The sequence below is a fragment of the Euleptes europaea genome, chromosome 8 (assembly GCF_029931775.1).
Source record: "Euleptes europaea isolate rEulEur1 chromosome 8, rEulEur1.hap1, whole genome shotgun sequence".
Classification (NCBI taxonomy): domain Eukaryota; kingdom Metazoa; phylum Chordata; class Lepidosauria; order Squamata; family Sphaerodactylidae; genus Euleptes; species Euleptes europaea.
This window is the reverse complement of record NC_079319.1, coordinates 23643849-23660637: the sequence shown is the minus strand read 5'-3', so window position 1 is coordinate 23660637 and position 16789 is coordinate 23643849. Positions and strand designations below refer to the sequence as shown.

Genomic DNA, 16789 nt, shown 5'->3' with positions numbered 1-16789 from the left:
GCGCGCCCAGCCGGCTCTGTGCGCCCGCCCAGCCCGCTCTGTGCGCTTGCTCGCCTCCCAGCTGGGAAGTGGAGGGGGGGCGGCTTGGCGCGCCCGCCTGCCTCCTCCCCGCCCGCTCTGAGCGCTTGGCACGCCTCTCCCGCCCGGCTCCTCCCAGCTCGCTCTGAGCTCTTGGAGCGCCCGCCCGCCTCCTCCCCGCCCGCTCTGAGCGCTTGGCGCGCCTCTCCCGCCCGGCTCCTCCCAGCTCGCTCTGAGCTCTTGGAGCGCCCGCCCGCTCTGAGCGCTTGGCGCGCCCGCTCCCTGCCCGCGTTTTTAGAGGAGGAAAACAAAATTTTTTCTTGTTTTCCTCCTCTAAAAACTAGGTGCGTCTTATGGAGCGATGCGTCCTATGTAGCGAAAAATACGGTAAATAAAGTGACATTAAAAATTAAAAGACAGTACAGATGTATTTGATATCACTAATATTTTTGTAGTGTGATGAAACCAGAATTGTGAATGTCTGACTTTATCACACGTGAAATATTGTAGTTCTCCTTGATGCCAAAAGGCAAGGTAATAACTATCAGTTCATTGTGCCCAGTGGGACAGAGCTTGCGCAAAGCCTGCTCAGGAGCCAAAAATTCCAAAGGTTTCTATTGCTATGAATACTGCAAGGACTGTTCTCCTGCCCTAGCACACAATGGAAGTCCCCCCTTTATTCTATCACATGACTGGGGAGGGGGGAGCACTCAGTTCTTCCTTCACCTCATGGATACCAAAGGTTTTTTTTTTTAATGTAGGGAGTCTGCAGTGAGGAAGGGAGGGCAGACCATTTGATGAACAACAGTTACAAGTGCAACTTCCTTTTTATTACCTAATAGAACGAAATGGACCTTGAACAGCACTTTTTTGTCTCCTACTAGGGTTCCTGATAGATTGCCCTTTAAAAGTCGGCATAAAAAGCAAAAATCTATTGGCAAAACATTTCCTAGCATGGGGGATGTATTGATGAGCAAATCTGCCCATTTACTAGTTGTTACCGTTGCTCTCTCTGTGTGTTAAATTTAAGGATGGAGGGTTTTTGTTTTTAACATAATAGTTGTTACATAACCCCCCTTTATCCATCCCACTGTTCTAATCCCAAAGTGTATACTCTAATCAATATCATTATACTTTTCCATATTCATTCAATTTCTTGTGAAAATTCAGTTGAGTGTAATGTTGTATCCTGTCCAAGTACTCAATTAGCAGCCATACCCACTGTGTCAAAGGAGCTCTTGCAGTGACATTTTAGTGATGAAAAAAGGACTGGCACTGCTTCTAGTGGCAAACCACTGCAAAAAATAGAAATAAAGCAAACATAAAACAGCAACAATGCATTTTAAATTATATTTTGGTATTGATCTTCTTGTGTGAGAATAGCATTATTGGTCACAATCCCATTATTTCTGTTTAGCAAAAGTGTTCAAACAGCTAAACATGCCTTTTAATCTTTCAGTAGCATGTCACAAGTCATTATAAGAACCTGCCAGAGAAAGCTTTAAAGTGGGGGGAAATGCACTGAAAATTTTTTTACAATTGAAATACAGTTTCCACAGGGAGGGGCCGCGGCTCAGTGGTAGAGCATCTGCTTGGCATGCAGAAGGTCCCAGGTTTAATCCCCAGCCTCTCCAGTTAAAGGGACTAGGCAAGTAAGTGATGTGAAAGACCCTGGAGAGCCTGAGACCCTGGAGAGCCCCCGCCAGTCTGAGTAGACAATACTGACTTTGATGGATCAATGGTCCAAAATTGAACCCCATTTTGAAATTCTGAAGATTCAAAGGCAGTTTACACACCAGCTTTTCAAAGGGCAGAACTCCATCCCAGGGGGCACTCCACAAGCAGCTCTTTGGATCTCAGCTAGAATTGGTGTGGTTTAGTAGTAGTAGATGAAGAGTTGGTTTTTATATGCTGACTTTCTCTACCACTTAAGGCAGAATCAAACCAGCTTACAATAACCTTCCCTTCCCCACAACAGGCACCCTGTGAGGTAGGTGGGGCTAAGAGAGCTCTTAATAGAACTGTTCTTGCCCAAGGTCACCCAGCTGGCTTTGTGTGTAAAAGTGAGGAAACAACTCTAGTTCACCAGATTAGCTTCCGCCGCTCATGTGGAGGAGTGGGGAATCAAACCCATTTTTCCAGATCAGAGTCCACTGCTCCAAACCACTACTCTTAACCACTATACCACGCTGGCTTAGTAGCTAGAGAAACTACATTCTGGGATATCTTGGTTCAAAATACCCACTGCCACGGAACTTGCTGGGTGACCTTGCACTAGTCACTCCAGAGTAACCTATTTCACAGAGTTGTTGTAAAGATACAATAAGAGCCATGGATCTACGTTAAATTTAAGAAAGATGGGGTTTTGTGTTTTTAACATACTGAGGTGGTAGGACAAGGACCACTGAAATGGTGATGGAGGGGAATAACAACAGAGGGAGGGGAGAGAAAGAAAAGGCAAACAAAAGAAAGCAGGGAGGGAGAAGCAATGGCAACAATGCAGGAATGTGACAAAATGCAATCCTATGTATTTTTTTACAGTGGGGATAAGGACAGGGTGGGAGGCCAAAGATACCATGGAAAATATGGGTTTAGTTTAATCTTTGTTCCAGCATGTGCAAAGGAGACACAGACACAGGGAGTGGCCGTGGCTCAGTGGCAGAGCCTGCTTGGCATGCAGAAGGTTCCAGGTTCAATCTCTGGCATCTCCAGTTAAAGGGATTAGGTAAGGAGGTGATGTGAAAGACCCCTGCCTGAGACCCTGGAGAGCCGCTGCGCGTCAGAGTAGACTATACTGACTTAGATGGACCAATTCAGTACAAGGCAGCTTCATGTGTTCATGTGGCTAAAGTATGCAGAACCTTCCCACAGCAGTCAACAGCGAAACTCCCATGCCTTTTAACTGGGCTAAGTGGCTCCCCGTCAAATCATTTTGGACTAGGAGATACCGTATGAATATGTTCTATTGTAATCGCTGGTAACATAGTACCTATAGCTTGAGCAGTGATGGATTTTATTGCGAGGCGACTCTCTGAGCATCGTTAGGGCACACAGTTTAAATGTTTCTAAATGGCTTATATCGGCTTCTTGTAACGGCAAGAGGCAGGCCTCAGCAAGCCTCGCAAATAGTGAAAGTAAAGGTGGAACTGTGATTCTACCTTCTTGACAGGCAATTAAATGCTTCATCTGTGACTCAGAACTAGTAATTATTGCTGGCAATTAACTGGAGTGATGCCAGAGAGAGTTCAAGAATTATTTGTAAGACTTGTCTAGGTGTACCGGAATGCCTGACTATCTTAATAGTTACAACAGGATGTCTGAGTAAGGTGGATGTTCACTCCCTTAGGGAGGCTGCTAACGACATACTTTTTATGTCTGTTCTCATGAACACATGAAGCTGCCTTATACTGAATCAGACCCTTGGTCCATTGAAGTCAGTATTGTCTACTCAGACCGGCAGCGGCTCTCCAGGGTCTCAGACTGAGGCCTTTCACATCACCTACTTGCCTAGTCCCTTTAACTGGAGATGCCGGGGATTGAACCTGGGACCTTCTGCATGTCAAGCAGATGCTCTACCGCTGAGCTCTACCCTTTGCTCTACCCTTTCCTCATGATAGTTAGTAGATTGGGGGGACCTCCCTTGATTGTATCTCACTACAGATGCTGTGACTTGGATACCCACATCTTTTTTTTTATTTTTAATGCTTTTATTATATTTATATAGGGTACAGAAGGAAAAACGGGAGGAGGAAAAAATTCACTTCCGTCTGCAATAGGCGGTGTTTTCTTTGGTCGGTATACATTAAAAAAACAAATTTTATACTTATTACAGTTAGTTTGATATATTAGCTTTCATCATAGTCTTATTCAATTAAAAGATTATTAAAAAATCGAATAAACGAATCGAGTGTATTCTTAAACATGAAAGACAGCCGCTAACATAAAAAAGAGTAACACAATAAATATACCATAGCTATCATTTCTCTAAAAATTACTCATATAAGTAAGTCAAGTATAATCTTAGATATGAAGAACATCTACTCATCTAAAAAGGAATAAAGCTAAGTCAAAATATTTAGAGACATAGAAGTATGCCATGGTAGCCATTTCTCATAGAATTGCTCTACAGATTGTTCATCAACTGGATTCATCAGATAGGTGATTTTGGCCATATTTATATATTCTGACATCTTTTCTTTCCATTCGTCAACTTCTGGTGGATAGCCACATCTTGTCAGACCTTGGAAGCTAAGCAGGGTCAGCTAAGCAGGGTCAGCCCCGGTTAGTATTTGGATGGGAGATTACCAAGGAATACCAGGGTTGCTATGCAGAGGCAGGCAATGGCAAACCACCTCTGTAAGTCTCTTGCCTTGAAAGCCCTATGTGGTTGCCATAAGTTGGCTGTGACATGACAATACTTTAAAAGCACACACATCTTCATGATGAAACACCCAATGTGGTGACAGCAGTGGGCTCTTATCTTGCAACCACCAGTGAAAGGGATGGGGGAATGCCCAAAGTTCAGACTCTTGACTCCTCCTCTGATTACCGTTTGGGTGCTGCAACCCTTATCCCCACACATACAGTTAGGGATAGAACCTGGGGCTTGTTATATGGAAGGGGAGGGCTGTGGCTCAGTGGTAGAGCTCCTAGTGCCTTTTCCTTCTGTTACTATTGTGATGTTGCAGTAGGGGAGCATAGGATACCAACTGTAAAATGTTGCTGTTCCATCTGACAACATTCACAAGGAATACTGTGCAGACTTCTCTCTTGTCCTCCCATCATACCTTAGTTTGTTATACTTTAAATCTTGGACGAAATGAAAATGTTGCCTTTTTTTACACACTTATGTTTGCAGCTCAACCCGTGAAGCTGCCTTACACTGAATCAGACTCTTGGTCCCGCAAGGTCAATATTGTCTGCTCAGACAGGCAGTGGCTGCTCAGGGTCTCAGGCAGGCAGAGATCTTTCACATCACACATGCCCACTTTCTTACCTAGAGCTGCCGGGAACTGAACTTGACACTTTCTGCATGCCAAGCAGCTACATCACTAGGGTTGCCAGGTCCCTCTTCGCCACTGGCGGGAGGTTTTTTTGGGCAGAGCCTGAGGAGGGTGGGGTTTGGGGAGGGGAGGGACTTCATTGCCATAGAGGTCAATTGCTAAAGCAGCCATTCTCTCCAGGGGAACTGATCTCTATCGGATGGAGATTAGTTGTAATAGCAGATCTCCAGCTAGTACCTGGAGGTTGGCAACCCTATACATCACCACTGAGCTCCACCTCCTTTCTGAGCTAAGTAAACTATGCCAGAAAGCAAGGAATGTGTCTGGAAATGTAATATGTATGAGCAAGGCTTGGCCTAGGATGGGGGTGTCAAGAAAAAGCAGGGGCTGTATTCCTCGGTCTGGGTCTGACCCCAGGCAGTTCTGTGCATGAGAGGGAAAATAGTCTTGTGGCACCCTAAAGGCTAACAGATGTGTTGTGCAGGGCGCTACCATTAGGTGAACCAGGCGGTCACCTAGGGCACAGACCTCAGAGGGGCGCAGAACTGGCCTGAGGGACACAGTTTTAAAACAAATTAGTTTCTTGGGGGGGAAATGCAACTGACAATTTACATTTTTTATTTTAAGGTAAGTAGCACAACAGTGCTATGGAACAGAATTAATTATAACATCTTATAAAACGTTTTGCGCGTTTATTTTTTTCTACAAGACATCTCTTTTGCAAAAGGGGTTAGCAATGGGGGCCCAAGTAGTGAGCCTTGACTAGGGCGCAAAAATGACTAGCGCCGGCCCTGGTGTTGCGGCACAGGTCGCGGTGGCCTTCTGCGCCAATGCAGGACTCCTTTGCGTTCCTGCTGCAACAGCCCAAGGGGCCACACACCCCAAGACGGGACGGGGGGGGGGATGCCTGCCCGAGAGACGGCGCGGCGGTTTCGCCCTGCGCCCCCCAGCGGCCGTCCTCGGGCAGCGCCGGCAAGGCGACGCCGCTTCGCGGGTGAAGTTAGCCTAAACCAGTGGTTCCCAAACCTTTCGGGCCACCCCCCCACTCGGTTCCACAAACTCAAACCCAGCGCCCTCCCCCTTCTATCCTATCCAAAGCATGATTCAAAATGGGGGTTTGCATGACTCACTAAAGAATATAAGAACAATAAAATTTCAAAACAGTAACCATGCATTGCACCACCCATTCAAAATCAAATTAAAGATTTGTAGTTGAAATTTATGCAACAAAACTGAAGGACTTGATCCAGGGGTACCAGCTCTTCAAAGCCTGGGGGTGGGGGGGAGAATTCGGATCGTGTCCACCAAATTTGCCAGCACGGTGCCCGAGCTTGATCTGTAGCAAAGTAGCGAACAACACACTTGAGGGGGGGTCACCTGTAGCGGCCCCCTGCTGCCCCCTTGCCTCTTAGTGCCCCCCTAGGTAATCCCTCGGGCCCCCCCAGGGGGTGGTACTGGCCACTGCCTCTCCCCCTGCCCCCTCCCCGCGCCTTCGGGCTTCCCTGGCACGCGGAGCTGCCGAGCGCGGCCGGTGGCGCATTCCTGGGGCTCCCCTGGGACAGAGGGAGGGAGGGAGCTGCGGCAGGGGCCGGAGCGGCAAAGAGGCTCATTCATCGGCGCGGCCAGACCCGGCCCCCATTCATCCGGCCGCGGCCCTTCGCCCCCAGCCAGCCATGGAGCGCCTCTCGCCCGCCGCGCTCCTCCTGCTGCTCCTGCTGGCCGCGAAGCCCGCGCCCGGCGCCTCGGAGAGCCCCAAAGCCAAGGCCAAAGCCCTGCGCCAGAGGGAGGTGGTGGACGTGGTGAGTGGCCGGGGGAGGGGGGGTCCCGGAGGGCTGCGACGTCGAGGAGGGCTGCTGGTGGGGGGGCGGGGGGGGACGCTAAGGGAAAGGCCCCAGCCGGAGCAAAGCTGCAGCGGCTCGCCTCGACACGTTGCACAGACGAGGGGGGCTGCAAAGGAGACGCTCGCATTGCGGACCCGCACAGGCGGAGGGTCGCGTTTTATTGCGCTCTCCGTCGTCGCAGCAGCCCGCAATAAATGAGGCTGAGGAGGGCGGCATTCGGGAGAGGCGTCTTTCTCAGGCACTTGCGGACCTCCGGGAGAGAGCGAAGCACGGTCAGATCTCATGCGCCCATCTGCAGTGTTTCAAGCTGTCGAGACCCTCATTCTGCCGCCTCACTCAGGTTTCTACAATGGCTCAAAGGTCGGGTTCAGCGAATCATACAGTTGGAAGGGACCACCAGGGTCATCTAGTCCAACCCCCTGCACAATGCAGCAAATTCACAACTACCTTCCCCCCCACATCCCCAGTGACCCCAACCCTCCCCCCGCCATGCAGGCTACCACAATCAAAGCACTCCCGACAGATGGCCGTCCAGCGCATGCCACCATCAAACAGCCCCCACCATCAGGAAGTTCTTCCTAATGTTTAGGTGGAATCGCTTTTTTATTAGTTTAAATCCATTACTCGGTGTCCTAGTCTCTGGAGCAACAGAGAACAAGCTAGTTCCCTCATCAACATGACATCCCTTCACATATTTAAACACGGCTATCATGTCTCCCCTCAACCTTCTCTTCTCCAAACTAAACAAACCCGACTCCCTAAGTCTCTCCTCATAGGGCATGGATTTCACACCTTTGACCATTCTGGTCGCCCTCCTCTGGACACGCTCCAAATTGTCAACATCCTTCTTAAATTGTGGAGCCCAAAACTGGACACAGTATTCCAAGTGAGGTCTGACCAATGCAGAATACAGGGGTAGTATTACTTTCCTTGATCTAGACACAATGCTCCTATTGATGCAGCCCAGAATTGCATTGGCCTTCTTAGCCGCCATATCACACTGTTGACTCATGTTCAGTTTGTGGTCTACTAAGACTCCCAGATCTCTTTCATATGTACTGTTGTCAAGCCAGCTACCTCCCATCCTGTACCTGTGCCTTCTGTTGTGTCTGCCTAGGTGAAGTACCTTACACTTCTCCCTACTGAAATCCAACCTCCAGGTAGTATCTGGAGATCTGCAATTACAACTGATCTCCAGCCGACAGAGATCAGCTCACCTGGAAAAAATGGCCACTTTGGCAATTGGACTCTATGGCATTGAAGTCCCTCCCCTCCCCAAACCCCACCCCTTTCAGGCTCCACCCAAAAACCTCCCACCAGTGGCTAAGAGGGACCTGGGAACCCTGCTCAAAGGCCCAATTTAAGACTAGAATTTAAATGGTCGTGGTGGGCTACAACTTTCCTACGTGATGCTGCTGCATGTGCTCAGCACCTAAACTGGGCTGCCGTGCATGCAACAATAGCATGCTGTTGCAACACCAGCCCAACCTTTCATTCTTTGGTGTGCTAACATTGCATGCGGGCCCAGTGTAGGTTACATCCTGGCTGCATGCAGCGTCATACAGATCCCTCCAGTGGCCAGTTTATAGTAGCTCTCCATGTGACAGTGCCTTTGGAGAGCAAGATGCAGTGCTGTTGGGTGCCCCAATGGCTCTTTTGCACTGCATGAAAGCTGTTAAAATTGCAGGGGCCCATAGCCCAAGTTGGTGCCCAACTGGTATCTTAACGTGGTTGCATGTGTAGCAAGCAGCAGGTAAACTCTTATAGCAAATAACTAGTAAACTCTTCTTGCTCATCCAGCAGCAGAGTGGTGGAGCAGAATGGGCAATACCTATTGAGGCTGCAGGTGTGTTGGAGGGTTATGTTTGTAAATGGTTTCCAGTGCGAAACATTTTTTCTTGGAAAATTCAGGATTGGATCCAACCAGTTTTTCCACTGGTGAAAAGGACATCTTCTTTCACCAGCAAAAATACTGTGCTGGGGATCACAAGACCAGCACTGAGAAAAGCCATGTGCAACGGGGGCTGTAAGGAGGAAAATTGGACATGGTGGAGTGAAAAAAGTTGACTGGATCCAACCCCTACTGGGCCAGCAAAGAGCAGGATTGGAACCTTTTCTCACGATGTACAGAATTTAAATGTACTTTCCCCATTCGCTGTCTGAAGTGGAACGGACCATTTCACCACCTCGGGCTTCTGTTGCCCCCTGCAGTTGCCTGTGTAGACCCAGCCTAACTTGGGTCTTGAAGTACTGAAATGGTGCTGATGGTCTTGCCCAAACTGGACACAGTGTGGGGAGGGGCTGTGGCTCAGTGGTAGAGCGTATGCTTGGCATGCAGAAGGTCCTAGGTTCAATCCCTAGCATCTCCAGGCAAGGAGGTGATGTGTAAGACCTCTGCCTGAGACCCTGGAGAACTGCTGCCAGAGTGAGGAGACAATACTGACTGTGATGGATCAAGGGTCTGATTCAGTATAAGGCAGCTTCATGTGTTCATGTGTGGAGGAAAGGGAACTGCGTCGCATCCGCTGTTAAGGTCTGGGAGAGTTCTGTCTGCCAACATGACCACAGATGGAGCGTTGAAAGAGAGACAGCTGTATAATCTGCTGTGGTGGGACTTCCCGGCAGCTGAGGATGAGTAAGCTGATAGATCTCCTCTGCTCTTTGTTATGACTCCTTGAGTTTGAACATTCAGGGAAATTGGTAGTTTCTTGGGCAATTTTCCTCCCTCAAGCCATTCATTTCCATGTTGTACACATCAGCAGAGCAGGCCTTGGCAGATCCTGTCTAAAGTTATGACCACATTCCCTCTTCCCCAGTAATATATGCATGGGAGGAAAGAGGAAGAGAAGCAGTGCTGAGTTGAGTGTATGAATAGTTCCTTTCAAAAACAAAATGTAGCTGCTGATTTTGGCCTTCTTGCTTGGGAGAGCTAGGGGTCAAGAATAAAACTGTTTGTCTAATTACATTAGACCCAATCTATATTGTAAGTCTGTTCAGGTAAGAGAAGCTAGTAGTCAATACATGAAAATCAGATTAAACAAGGCAAAATAATACGTGCTTAACAGCACCAGACTTTGTGGGTCATACTAGACATGGCATTGTCCTTTCCTGCATTGTGCAGCAGGTTGGAATAGATGACCCTGGTGGTCCCTTCCAACTCTATGATTCTATGATTCTAAGGTAGCCACAAGGATGCCACCACCATTTCAAAATGCTGCAAGGGCTCTATCCTGAAGCACTATTGTCCCCCTCCCGTGCCTTATCAACTGGACACAGGTGTACCCTCCATGGCTATTTCACACTTAAAATGGCATGGGGGTGGGGAGGGAACAAGAGCGCTGTGCTGTGAACCTGAATTATAATGGTGTTGTCGTCGTCATGGCCAGCATGGGGATTCTTTCATGTCTAGTTTGTCCCTGAGTTTGCTGAACACCATTATGGTTTAACAAGAGGTGCAAAATTTCCAGGGTACTGTGAACAGTTATTGGAGAAAGAGAAAATACTCAGGCCAGACATATTCAGTCTATTGAATGAGTCACTCCCGCTTGGGGTAAGTTATCTTTTTCTTTCTGTGTTCCTCTTGAAAAATATACTTTCCTTTTGGTGACTCCTTCAGAAATAATTTCTTGGCTGAATAGTTTCCATTACTCTAATATATTCTTCACTGCATCTTCAAGCTGTTCCCTCTTTTTTGATCTATTATAATGGTTTCCACACTGCTGTACCTTCCCAAATGCTGTTTTATTCTCAACGAAGGTGACCTTGTTTTGCAGTTATAAGATCTGGCAGTGAAAGGGCCACAAAAAACTAGGAATCCTTCCATCTAAGAAAGAACTCGGCAGGGATATCAAACTGCTGTTAACATCCACTCCATTTTTCCTTGGCTGCTACTCAACTAGTATTATCAATTTCTCACCACAGATTTAAAAATAATAACAACTTCAATAATAATAATACAAAGGGAGAAGGAAAAAAGATGTGGAAGAAATGTAAAGTGGTAGCAATCAAAGTACACAGGAAACATCACTTATCTCTACACAAACTAATTTATCCCAGTTTTAACTCAAGAGCATGTGGGCAGAATTTTTCACGAGTTACATTTTTGGAGCTCCTACCTTGCCTATCAGGTGAGCATGCTACATGTGATCCTCTCTAATACACTGTAAGCCAACTTGAACAGGACTCAAAGTGGCATAGAAATGTCCTTAATAAATGAGTAACTATTTGTGATCGCCATTTTGAGTGAACAGGGCAACATGAATATTTGCTAGCTCCAGTACACACAAATCAGTAACCACAGTTTCATTGATGCGGATTCTGTGCAGGCATACATGGGATCTGCGCATGCGCAGGTCAGCCGTAGAGAACTTTGAATGGAAAACTTCGATACTGGCTCTTTGAGCCATCAATTTGAGCCATTTTCATCCTGCAGGACAAGCATTTTTTGAATAAAGCCATGAAAAGTTGAAAAGTTTACCTCACAGCTCAGAAATTAGGGAAAGCTCTCCAAACGTCCTCTCCCCACGGTGGCGAAGGGAGAACTGAGGGATGGCTGCTCTTCCCCGCCCTCTGTCACATGGCCAATTTGGTGGGAAGAGCCGTTGATGGAGGGGGAGGGGGAGGGCCCCGTATCTTCTAGAAGCTTTCCATTCAAAGTTCTCCTTGGCTGGCCTGCGCATGCGCAGTTCCCATGTGTGCCTGTGCAGAAGACCACTCGATGAACAATAGTTACAGGTAAGCAACACTGTTTAAATCTTGGTTTTCTGATCGCATTAGCAGAATCTTGAAATATGTGTAATGGCCAATTCAGGCAAAATGGTGACTATGCATTTGGTGATGATAATGCTTAGCACACACTCCTGGTATCCGGGGTAGAAGTGTCTAAACCAGAATGAGCGAAAAGGGCTAGCATGTGCTTCCTGTGCCTACTCCTGGAGCAGGAAAAGATCAATTCCATCTGAGACCTGCTAAGTATGATGATCAGTCGACTGTTTGCTTTGCCAGGGGTACATGTTAGGAAACCAATGCCAATCATACTTCCCTAGTGAGTGTACACCCAGGAAAACAGACACATGTCTGTCTGGAAGATGTCATTAAATGGCCCTTAGCATCAAATCAAGGGTGATGCACTACCACCTCAGACGCACCCCTTCTTTGTTTGTGCCAACTGCTCCTTTCCATTTGCTTGAAATCTTGCTTGAGTTTCAGTAACAGTAAGTACAAGTATCAGTGTAAGTATAGTGTTTTAGAATACTCAGAGCACTTCCTATATATAGTATTTTCCATGTAATCCTTACAACGCTGTGAAGAAAATAGCAGTGCAATCCTAAACAGTTATGCCCTTGTAGAGTCATGCCAGCTGTAGCTGATAATCCTCAGGAAGCTGTTGGAGGGGCAGGGACAATTTGGGCACACATTTCAGCAACATGTGATGTAAGTTTGGGCCCCAAAACAAATGTGACATCTTAGCAATGCTCTAGGGTTCACCCAAACCTCTACGTCAAGTGGCAGCGGGGAACGGCGGGCAGGCTCGGCAGGGGTTCCTGCTCTAGCGGGAGACCTGGCCTCTCTACTCTAAGCCCATTGACTTCTAGGACCTAGAAGGGTATAACTGTGCTTAGGATACCTGTATATTCCCCTGCTTTTCCAGTAGCTAATACATGGGGTTCTTAGCTGATCTTTCATTCAGATACTGGTGAAGGTGAGACCAGATTTGCTGCAGAAAGGGAGCTACCAGATCATTCTTTGGACCCTTGTGTGCTAGCAGCTAAAGGCTCATAGAATCCAGTTTACCAGGTTAAAAAGGAAGGAGAAGAAACATCACTATTTTAGCACTTTGCACAACTTTGATTCTGAATCAAGAAAAGTAATACAAGTTGAAAAGTTGCTATAGTGCAAAGCAAGTAAACAAGTACAGCTATATCTCGCTCCAATATATATTGACTTCAATGGGCTTAGACTGGAGCAATTCACTGGAGTATTTCACTGCTACTTTCACAATATAAATGTAAATTATTTTGTTTTTCAGTATAATGGGATGTGTTTGCAAGGACCTAATGGTGTTCCTGGAAGAGATGGAAATCCTGGAGTCAACGGTATCCCTGGGACACCTGGTATCCCTGGTCGAGATGGGCTTAAAGGAGAAAAAGGAGAATGTATGCGAGAGAGATTTGAAGAATCCTGGACTCCCAACTATAAACAGTGTTCTTGGAGCGCTCTGAACTATGGCATAGACCTTGGAAAAATTGCAGTAAGCAAGCACAATTCTACTATAATATATAAGTATATGTCTTACCCACATTGATTTGGGTTAACTAAACTTCTGTTAACATCTAGGAGTAAGTTTGCTGGTGAAGCAAACACTGGTAGTTATGGACTACCGCTGGTTAAAAATACTGGCAACCTCTTATAAGCTTTGGCGGTAGGACAAAACTAGGAAAAACCAGAACATCCTGATATCTATATATCTAATTCCAAAGCGTGCCCCCTATTGTGGATAGTTAAATCTGAGGACTGGGGCCACATGTGCACTAAACCTCTGATATAAAAAATCTGTCATAAAAAAACATCAGGAGTTTAAATTCCCCCCAAAATAAAAAGGCATTCTCTACGGTACTCACCTCAGGCGGTGCAGCTGGGAGCTATGCAAGGCTTGGTGGTGGCAGCAGCCCGGGAGGCATCGACAGGCCCACCAGAGTAACTCCAGGCGAGCCCACCGAGAGAGGGACTTGGGGGGGAGGTCTCAATGTGCTTGCCTGCAGCAACTCCAGGCAAGCCTTCCAAGAGAAGGACTGTGCAGGGTGGGCCCCTCAGCAGGGTCTCCTGAGCTGTCACCACTGGATAAAGGTAGGTGGTGGGGTCTGGAGCCACGATGGGGGGCGGGTTGGGATCCCCCCTGCCAGTCTCCCCCGTCTCCCACTTGTAACAATATATTTAAGGAAGGGAGGCAATTGGACTAATCCTATATGAAATCTAAACTTTTCAGGGGTGTCCATTTCAGCGCATATCATCAACTGCTTGGCCACTGTGTGAACAGACTGCTGGACTTGATGGGCCTTGGTCTGATCCAGCATGGTCTTTCTTATGTTCTTAACTCTTAAGTAAATACTTGTTTTTTAAAGTTGTTGGTGTAATTATTCATTACTTGAAAACTGTACCACATCTAGTAGAAAACACTTACTACAAATAGTTTGATCACTGTCACCTTAGAACAGAAAGCCTGCAAATGGTTAGAAATAAATCTTGTAACTAGCATAGTTGGTTATTACATGGACAAGCCTTGGAAATATGTGGGCTTGCATGCTCCCTTACCATGTGACTTGGAAATGATTAATTCCTACTTTTGTGGCAAATGATTTTGTAATGTCTGATTCACAAGCTGTGATTTTGTTCTCTTACTATCAAACTAGCTTTAAAATAATGGTTTGAAGTGAAGAAAAATCATAGTTATTCAGAGAAATGTGTGGTTTACTTTAATATGAATTTATTACTTCCTAAGCAAATTTCTATGCTGCCTCTGCAAAGAACCAGTTTGAGGAATAAAATTAATCATAAAATACTGGGGCTACAAAGCAGATAAAGCCAACCAAACAGGGATACTAATTACCCCTGTTGTGATACGTAATTTGTTGTGAAAGTGGATGTGACTATTTCTGTGCCATGTACAAGAGAAGGAATGAAGTACATACGCCTAATGATTTCCAAAGTTCATTCCTAACTACAAGCAATGTTTTTTGTTATATGTGAGTCATGTGTCATTTCAGAAATGTAATGCATTCTCTTCCTTTAGTGAAGTGCTGGTTGACATTTCCTTCTCACTGGCTGTGGAGTTAGACTTAAAAATAACTGGTCATGTGCTACTTTAATAAGGTGGAGAATTAACTATAGATATTGTTCCTACAATATTCTCTTTTCTTCCTTTGAACCATGAGATCCATGGTCTTGTGAGAGAATCTACCGTGACTTGGGATTCCCGTCATCATGAAATGGAAGATCCAATCTTTTTTTATTTATATCCTGCCCTCAATCCTCAGCCCAGGGCAGCTAACAGTATATTTTGTTATGATGACTGTATTTGTAGCCTGCAAGTTTAATGCTTTTGAAAGATTTCCCATATCTGAATCCCACATGCATGTATTCTACCTTAGGATATTAGCAAACATCACCACGAAGTGGAAAGAAAATGGTTTTGTGACTCTGCTGTAGGATATAGTATCTGAACTATCTTGCTCTTCAGTCACTTCAGAAGTTTGTGGCATGGACCATCTGAAAACTGGGTGGTGGAAACCATGGCAATTAAGATAATAAAATATTTAATGCAACAGTCAAATTTCAACAGCTTCAACACAAACATCTTGTTGTTTTAATAGGAATGTACATTCACAAAGATGCGCACTAACAGTGCTTTAAGAGTTCTCTTCAGTGGATCACTTCGACTCAAATGCAGAAATGCCTGTTGCCAACGCTGGTATTTTACGTTTAATGGAGCTGAGTGTTCTGGACCACTTCCTATTGAGGCTATAATTTATTTAGATCAAGGAAGTCCAGAATTAAATTCCACTATTAATATACACCGCACTTCTTCAGGTACGTATAAAGAGCCATAAATTTTATAATAAAGGTCATGCACCCTTGCACAATACAGTACAGACCAGGCTCATCGAGTAAAACTACTAGCAGGTAAAAAATGCTAGTGTCCTGACCTGGATAGCCCAGGCTAGCCTGACCTCGTCAGATCTCAGAAGCTAAGCTGGGTCTACCCTGATAAGTATTTGGATGGGAGACTTCCAAGTCTCATGATGCAGAGGCTGGCAGTGGCAAACCACCTCTGAATGTATCTTGCCTTGAAAACCCGTAAGCGCGCCATAAGTCAGCTGTGACTTGACGGCAAAAAATAAAATTTATATATATAATTCCATTCTAATGATATACTGATTCTTTAACCAATCCTCTCAAAACATCAACCTCCTAGCCTCTAGTGTTGGAAAGTATTTGGGGGAAGGGTGGTAAAGCTTGGTGCAGAAGGTCCCAGGTTCAATTTCTAGTTAAAAGGATAAGGTAGTAGATGATGTGAAAGACCTCTGCTTAAGAGCCTGGAGAGCCACAGCCAGTCTGCATAGACGATACTGGCCTTGATCGACCAATTTAGTCCAAGGCAGCTTCATGTGTGCCCTCCAGCATACAGCCCTACTGGTTGCCTTACATCTGGAAAGGTGATAGAGCAGCTGCAAAAGAGTAAACTACTGCACAGTACTAATGATGAATGACCTATTCAGCACCCTCCTTGCTATTTTTAAGAGAACTAGAGATCACCTCCTCCCATACTTGTCTTTAGAGTTTGTCAGCAGATGATTTTGAGTGAAACCAAAATGTGTTTTGTCTTTTAACAGTGGAAGGATTATGTGAAGGAATTAGTGCTGGCTTGGTGGATGTTGCCATTTGGGTTGGCACTTGCTCAGACTACCCAAGAGGAGATGCTTCAACTGGATGGAACTCAGTTTCCCGCATCATTATAGAAGAATTACCAAAATAGAATGCTCTTCCCAAGGCTCACCCCCCCAGCACTATGTTATATACAATATGACTCTTCCCCCCCCCCCAAGTTAGTTTTCTATATATGGAAGGAAGCACTTGGCTATAACGCACAAACTTGTTTATAGACCTTCTGTAAGCAGTTGATTTTTCTATTAAAACAAGTATCCCCAGCATGTTTTCTATAATGTTTTGGAGTATAGCTTCAGAAATCTCCTATTTATGTACTACTTTTGTATGAATTCGACAGTTTTTTACTTGTGTTAATAAAGATAATCTTTTATAAATAGCCAACCGACGAACATTGACCTTTGTTCAAAACAAAGTATGATTTTACTTTGAATCTCACTTCCTATTAAAAAAGAAACCACTTTTCATTATGAGTAAAACAAGAAG

The 16789-nt window shown here is 45.7% G+C and overlaps 1 protein-coding gene across 1 annotated transcript; it reads left to right on the top strand.

Annotated features, from left to right (window-relative positions):
- Nucleotides 1–6689: 6689 nt before the first annotated feature.
- CTHRC1 (collagen triple helix repeat containing 1) lies at nt 6690–16416 on the top strand. Its single transcript, XM_056854532.1, has 4 exons — nt 6690–6820; nt 12891–13112; nt 15232–15448; nt 16252–16416. The coding sequence occupies exons 1-4, from the start codon at nt 6695–6697 to the stop codon at nt 16392–16394; spliced, it is 708 nt and encodes a 235-aa protein (XP_056710510.1). The 5' UTR covers nt 6690–6694; the 3' UTR covers nt 16395–16416.
- Nucleotides 16417–16789: the final 373 nt, after the last annotated feature.